Source organism: Venturia canescens, chromosome 10, assembly GCF_019457755.1.
Source record: "Venturia canescens isolate UGA chromosome 10, ASM1945775v1, whole genome shotgun sequence".
NCBI classification, from domain to species: Eukaryota; Metazoa; Arthropoda; class Insecta; order Hymenoptera; family Ichneumonidae; genus Venturia; species Venturia canescens.
In genome coordinates, this window is record NC_057430.1 from 901,343 (window position 1) to 908,708 (window position 7,366).

General features: G+C 34.4%; 2 protein-coding genes across 2 annotated transcripts; both read left to right on the forward strand.

Annotated features, from left to right (window-relative positions):
* Positions 1 to 1,018: 1,018 nt before the first annotated feature.
* LOC122417435 (uncharacterized) lies at positions 1,019 to 2,777 on the forward strand. The gene has a single exon (XM_043430938.1). It carries the CDS (start codon positions 1,044 to 1,046, stop codon positions 2,775 to 2,777), a length of 1,734 nt encoding a protein of 577 aa, XP_043286873.1. The 5' UTR covers positions 1,019 to 1,043.
* Positions 2,778 to 3,366: 589 nt separating this feature from the next.
* On the forward strand, positions 3,367 to 4,806 carry LOC122417138 (uncharacterized). The gene is made up of 2 exons (XM_043430412.1): positions 3,367 to 3,785; positions 3,877 to 4,806. The coding sequence occupies exons 1-2, from the start codon at positions 3,452 to 3,454 to the stop codon at positions 4,071 to 4,073; spliced, it is 531 nt and encodes a 176-aa protein (XP_043286347.1). The 5' UTR covers positions 3,367 to 3,451; the 3' UTR covers positions 4,074 to 4,806.
* Positions 4,807 to 7,366: the final 2,560 nt, after the last annotated feature.

The following is a 7,366-nucleotide window of genomic DNA, read 5'->3' on the forward strand; positions in this document are numbered from 1 at the left end:
AATTAAACGATCAATGACGCGATCAATCGTAATTTCTGTGAACATAGGCAGCTTAATATCAGTGCGTTCATTTTTTTATTGTATCGAAACTGACTTTAGAATTAAACTTGTCTGTTAGGTGCGTATAACGTTTTTTAAGTTTACATGAGCACCGTTGTGTCGTTTTTTTTCGATAAAGGGCCCATCTCGAGATTTTGATAGTATTTTTTTTTATTGTGCCATTGAACATATATGTTCTATCGCCTTATCCGATCAATTTATTCGTTATTGATTTCCTGCATTACCCAATCAATTATTTTTTCTGGAAAACTACGAAGTTATTAACAAATATTTTATAGATTCGTCAGCGTTTCGGGGAATCCGTTGGAAAAAAAACATAAATTGAAAACATATGCATAGAAAAAAATATTTTCCCTTTATGAATGAACAATATCATTTTGTAGTAGGGACTATGTTACTTTTCTGAAACCAAATTCTGAATTGTTGAAGGTGTAAACTACTATTTTTAGTACCGGACTCAACTCATCACTCACAAGTTTTCTTTTTTTGTTTTTTTGTTATAGATTAAATTTCAATTTCTATATCTACGTTACAAAAACGTAACAAACGATGAAACGTCGGAAATTCTAGAGAAATCAAAAGGAAAATTCAAGAAATTACCCGGAAGGATGTAATTATTTTGTCGTGGTAAGTAAAATCTTTAATGTTTTTAGTCCATTAATGAGTATCAAATTATAATTTTAAAATAGATTATAATCAGAAGAAAATACTCTGAAAAAAATTGTCCCGCTAAAATTATATCGATTTAAATTTTCGTCGTCCATTATATTAGAATCATACGTCTTGAGCGTTATTTTGCAAACTTTTGAAGTTGGTCAATTGAACATTTTGATTTTCAGTGCTGGACGTTTCTCATGATATAAGGAAGTTCTCTTCTGAGTATTCCAACACTTCCTACCAATAAAAGACGAAAATTTTTCCAATTCGAAAAATTAAAACGGAAATAGAATTATTTTGAAAAATCGCATACGATTGCTAAAAATATGGCTTCCTCGACAAATATATCAGAAGAAATTTCGACAAACTCAACAGATGTAGAAACAATGCATCAATTATCGTCACATCCAATGAAAGAAATGGAAGAAGCGGTAACAAATCCCGCCCATGCAATAGACGCAATAGAACAATCATCATCAGTTCCATTAAATAAAATGGAAGAAACAGTACCAAATGCAATCCAATCAATAGACGCAACAGAACAATCGCCAAATCGTACGGACGGAGAAGAGAAAACTACAGCGGGTAAAGAAAATCACAATCAAATTTCGATTGGTTTGAATGAATCTTTTACTCATTCGCTGGACAAGACATCAAACTCGAGTCTACTTGAATCCAATCTTCCAACATGGAATTTAGACACTAGTTTCGACAAGCAGATTTATGAATCTCGAACCACAAAAGATATTTTCGAAATTCTGGATGATCCGGAATTGAATTTCAGTACTGAAGAGGTTCGAGACGATGTATCCAAGGTGCTCATAGATAAAACTTTTGATCTGGACAAAGCATTGGGTACGAATTTGAAAGCACCCAATGACGAAGACTCCTTCACAAGCATAACCAATTCAAAAGATGGTGATTTCGACATAAACGAAGCATTGAGAAATCAAAACAGTACTCTAAATTCTTCAGATTACGTGCTTGCATCAGATATTTCTATTGAGCTTGACACAACGGGTAACGACAGTACAACGAATAATGATTCGATTTCGAAAATTATGCCTAGCCAAGCAGGGTCCATAGATAATAGCAAACTCGTAGCAAAGCCGAGAAGCGGCAATAAACGAGACGATTTCTGTTTCTATTGCAAAAAAATGCAGACGGTCATCAGTCGTCATTTGGAAATCGTCCATAAGGATGTTGACGAAGTAAAAAGATTCGCAATTCTTCCAAAAAACAACCCGGAACGAACGCAACTAATCGATTTATTGAGAAAAAAAGGAAACCATTTGTACAATACGAGTTCCAATTACAATAAAGATGGTAAACTATTAGTAGGACGAAGGCCGAAGCAGGAACGACCTGGTACTCAATATACACCCTGTCATAATTGTCATGTGAGTCTTTCAAAAAAGAGTATCCGACGTCATCGTCAAAAATGTGTTGGAGCTTCTACGAAAGATGATCGAGCGAACACCATATTGTCACGACGTACTGATGGAAGAATTCATGCAAACGCAAGTAAACAATTGCAGCGCATATTTGCAGTTTTTAATGATGATCTTGTCGTACAATTAATAAGATACGACGAATTGCTTATTGAATTCGGCAATGGAATGGCTGAAAAGTATAAAAAAGATCAGCAACAAGCTATGATCCGAAATCGATTAAGAACCCTCGGTCGTCTTCTCGAAGAAATGAAAAAATGCAGATTGAACGCAGAACCGAAAATAACAGATTTCGCTTCGATTTATGATCCAGGATTGTATGACTGTATGCTAAGAGCAGTCAACACTTTGGCTCGTTTTAATGAAGAGACCGGCGAACACAAAGTCCCATCAATCGTTACATCTCTCGGAACGTACATAAAAGCCGTTGCTGAAGTGGCATTGCTCGTTGTGAGAAAAAAAAAGATAGAGAAAAACAACTATTACTCGAAGATTACATCTTTATCCATGACAAACAATATAGCACTAAAATTAATAGAGTTGCACACGAATCCCAAGCTAAGAAAAAACGTCAACAGAAGAAAGTATTACCAAGTACTGATGAAATAAAAAAACTGCAGGATTACGTCGTCATCAAGAGAGAAAAAGCATTCGTTCAACTAAGTGAACGTTATACCTATTCTGCGTGGCTAGAGCTGGCTAAAACGACGCTAATTAGCATCCAAATTTTTACTCGACGTCGAGCTGGTGAGTTGGAGAGAACAACGATATCGGACTTGAAAAATGCTGAGACTGTTGATGAAAATACCAATCCCGAGATTTATGGAAGCCTTTCCGAGGATGAGAAAAAATATGCCGGACAGTATACTCGATTCATTATCACAGGGAAATTGGGCCGTGATGTACCCGTGCTATTGGATTCTAAAATGCGGGACTGCTTGGATCTTATCTTGCGCTATCGCTCTTCCACTAAAATAACACCGAAAAATCCTTATGTTTTTGGTATACCCGGTTTTGTTGATGGGCGTTTTAAATATCTTCGAGCTTGCGATTTGATGCGGGAATATTCCCAAGAATGTGGTGTTCAGCATCCTGAGCGCCTACGCGGTACATCTCTGCGTAAACACATGGCTACAGTTTGTGCGGCTCGAAACATGGATGAAAATAAAGTGGTAGACATTGCCAATTACAAGGGGCACGCAGAAACGATTCACCGATCTCACTACAGACAGTCCGTAGTCACGAGAGATGTTGTTCAAGTTGCGAGAATTCTTCGCAGTGCTATGGGACAAAGCGAGAATGTGGTAGCTGGGGATGATCATACTGATGACAATCAAAATTTTGAAGTTCGAACAAGCGAAGAAAAGCAAAATAAAAATACCAATGCAAATACAGAATTGTTAGCTGTAGAAGCCGTTAAGAGTAACAAGAAAAAAAAGTACTCGTGCCTGATTCTGAATCCGGCAGCAGTGATGAGTATGAGCCCAATGAAGAGACCGAAAATGATGATGATTGTGACGAGGATGACATTGAGGAGGATGAGCCAGCGCCGAAACGAAGAAAAAAAAACCAATTCGACCAAAAACAAATCCTCCACCAGCAGGGTTGATCTATCAAGTAAGCGGAAATATCTAATCCTGTAATTGTAATCTTGAAGTATTTAAGGAGTAAAAATAATCTAATCTTTACTTTTTTTTCAATTTTCAAGAAAAAAGGAAATTGCGATGGACTCCGGAAGAAAAAGTTGCTGCTGCGACTGCTTTTGAGAACGGAATAAAAAATGGCAAACTGCCTAGCACGGCCGCAATGAAAAAATTTCTTAAAGACAACCCGCAAGTACACCGAACAGTTGCTCAAATTCGCACGTGGGCTTCAAACGAAAAAAAAAAATATCAACGTGGATAAGTACACGTTAACCTGAACGATATCGACGCACTCTATTTTTGTGGTTATTGAGATCAGTCCAATAGGCTTGGTGTAAACTCCTTACACATACCAGTGATTTTCGTTTACATTCCTAGAGTATATGCTCTATACTACGCAAGGTGCTCTAAAATATTTCATGCTAGACAATGTTAAGCCCTTTTTAAATCCGAAAATCTAACAAAATAATATTCGGAGAGGAAGAGACTGAAAGATACTTAACAGTTAACAGTCATTATTTACATAATATTCCGTTGATTACATAAACTATCCTTTGAAACGAGAGAGTCAGCCATCTATCTTGTGATGTAAAATGAGGCAATGAAATTGTCATCGAAGTTCAAAGTATTCAAAATTAAATTTTGGAAAGTATTTCTAGCTAGTAAGATTTTTGTAATCAAATGAAAGAATATTGAACGGTATTTGATACGAAGAGCTATTACATTTAGATTCATTTGATGAATATTATTGTTTCCGAAAAGATTTTATTTTATGTTCAGAATTTATTTGGCATTTGAGATTTTCCGACGTTCAAAAATTTTTGAATGTTGGGATATAGGTGATAAATCGCTGGCTATTTGAGCATTTACTTACTGTGATTTACTTTTCTTTATCATACATAATTTTAAGATAATTCTTAATGCAGATTTATAAGACAATGTGATACATCGAATCCCTAAATAGTGGAAAAATTTTTGAAAGTATTTCTGAGTAATGTAGGGTACCAGCTTAAAGATAAAATCAGAACTGTAATTTTTGAAAAGTCTGAACTAAATAGATATTTATCTATTTGCAGTTATTTTTACTTAAAAAATAAGTTGAAACCAAAAAATTTAGAATAAGTGCTTCGTAACTGAATTTTTATAAAAAAAAAATGCGGTGACATTCTCAGAATTAAATTAGGCTTAGATTACACAATGTAAAAATGCAATAAAAAAAAATTTGATTCCGAAAATATGGCTTTTCTTTTAATTTTATACGTTCAGTCAAAACAGAGATTTCGCAACATTAAAAATCTCATCACTTGTCCGCAATTTCAAAATATTAATCTCTCCTATAAAATTTTTATCCGTAAAATGAGCACATCCGTAACGTCTCTACTGTGAAACGGTCACTCCCGTGAAGTCGATCAAATACATTTATTATCTTCCTATTTAAACGATAAGTCACGAGTTTCACCAATCGCCACTTTAGTCACAATCGACAGCATAATTTTGAAGCGGTCCTTTATCTTTATTTCATGGAAATTGTATTTTGACATTCATCTCGTTTGCTAGACGGATGGAAATATCTTTAACTAGAAATGAGCACTTCTGTGATGTTTTTCTAGAAAAATTGCTAGTCCTGTGACGTCGATTGCATACATTTTTTACGTTCGCCTCGGTTACAAAACATAAATTTTGCAAAGTTAAAGCCGCCTCATCAAGTTTGTATGCATTTTGGATTTTTTTTTTCCTTTACTATTAATCTATTGACCTCATAGTGACTATATTTCACGGGAATCAGGTACGCGAGGGAAACAATTGATATAGAAAACCGCAAAGGCCCATTAATGTTTTGCAAGCACATTTCGCGTTCGCGTAGATCCACGCTAGAGCTCAAATGCTCCGAATCTATATCTATGCGATTTTTTATTAGAAGAGGATGATCTCATTCGGATTTGTTGACCAAGCGATTGACAAAAAAATACTGCATCTCGCAGTTCTTGAACAGATTGAAACGTATATAATTTCGGAGCGAAAGTCTGATCAGATATCCGCCGTTTCAGACCATTCACTTCGCGAAAAAGTTCGTGTTCATTAAATAATAACGAACTTCAAAAAAATTCAACAAAAATAAAAAACAATCGAAAAAATTCTGTAAAGAAAAATAAAAAATTTTCAAAAAAATTCATAAATATTGGACAAATTGAAAAATAAACTATCCAAGTTACATGCAGTATAAAAATGTATGATATCAATTGTTGGCCAAGTTTTTATTGATAATTTGAAATATTTATCGAACAAATCGGAAACTTTAATTGAAATTCATGATAATTATTTTCAAGAAAAAAGTTAATGAAAAAAAGTCATAACGGAAGTTAAGTGCAGTACTAAAATGAATTATATCAATTCGAGGTCAAGTATTTATCAGTTATTCGAAATATAATCTCCGGCGACAAATGAGCGTTGAGAATCTTTGTCGGGCTCACAACGTTTTATCAAAATTACTAAAAAATTAATGGAAATAAAATCATTCAAAATTCACATGAAAGTCATTCGTTACTTCAACAAGGTACACACTTTAAAGAATCGATTCCCCTCCGACTTTCAGGATCCCCTGGTATTATTCACAACATTCAACTTCGATTGGATCGGTACAAATTATGTTCAAATACGTCTTAAACGTACTTGTCCGGCCCATCACTTTTTATTCAAATTGCTCATTCGAAAAAAAATCAGGGCTGTTCTTTAATGACAAATATAATAAAATGGATAGAAATAAAAATAATATCTCCAAGTAATTTGAACTTGATTGTTCGCAAGTTCGTATAGCAATATCCACTTCTCATTTTCTTCAGTGAACACATACCATTCGGTAAGAACCAATGAAAATGAGAAATAATCAGGCGCATTACTAGAAATTTTTGAACCTACTCAGCCATGCAATGTTTTTTTTTCTATAGTCACGTACACATTTTGATAAATATCACTAGTCGAGTACGACACGTGGATTCCTGGAATTTGAAGAAAAATGATTTTGTTGTGAATTATGACTCCATATAATATAAATAGATTAATCAACTTCATCTTTCATTTTCGTTACATTTTGACAAGAGCGATTCGAAGGAAAATTATTTTCTCGGGAATTACTGTTCCTTAATATTAACACATGCATTAACTTCGTTTTTGATTTGTATTCGAATGAGCAATTTGAATAAAAAGTGATGGGCCGGACAAGTACGTTTAAGACGTATTTGAACATAATTTGTACCGATCCAATCGAAGTTGAATGTTGTGAATAATACCAGGGGATCCTGAAAGTCGGAGGGGAATCGATTCTTTAAAGTGTGTACCTTGTTGAAGTAACGAATGACTTTCATGTGAATTTTGAATGATTTTATTTCCATTAATTTTTTAGTAATTTTGATAAAACGTTGTGAGCCCGACAAAGATTCTCAACGCTCATTTGTCGCCGGAGATTATATTTCGAATAACTGATAAATACTTGACCTCGAATTGATATAATTCATTTTAGTACTGCACGTAACTTCCGTTATGACTTTTTTTCATTAA

Excerpts from the sequence above, each read along its gene's own strand:
- LOC122417435 (XM_043430938.1), top strand. The coding sequence starts at position 1,044 with ATGGCTTCCTCGACAAATATATCAGAAGAAATTTCGACAAACTCAACA.
- LOC122417138 (XM_043430412.1), top strand. The coding sequence starts at position 3,452 with ATGGGACAAAGCGAGAATGTGGTAGCTGGGGATGATCATACTGATGAC. Across the intron at positions 3,786-3,876 it reads CAGCAGGGTTGATCTATCAA|AAAAAAGGAAATTGCGATGG; the intron begins GTAAGCGGAAAT and ends TCAATTTTCAAG.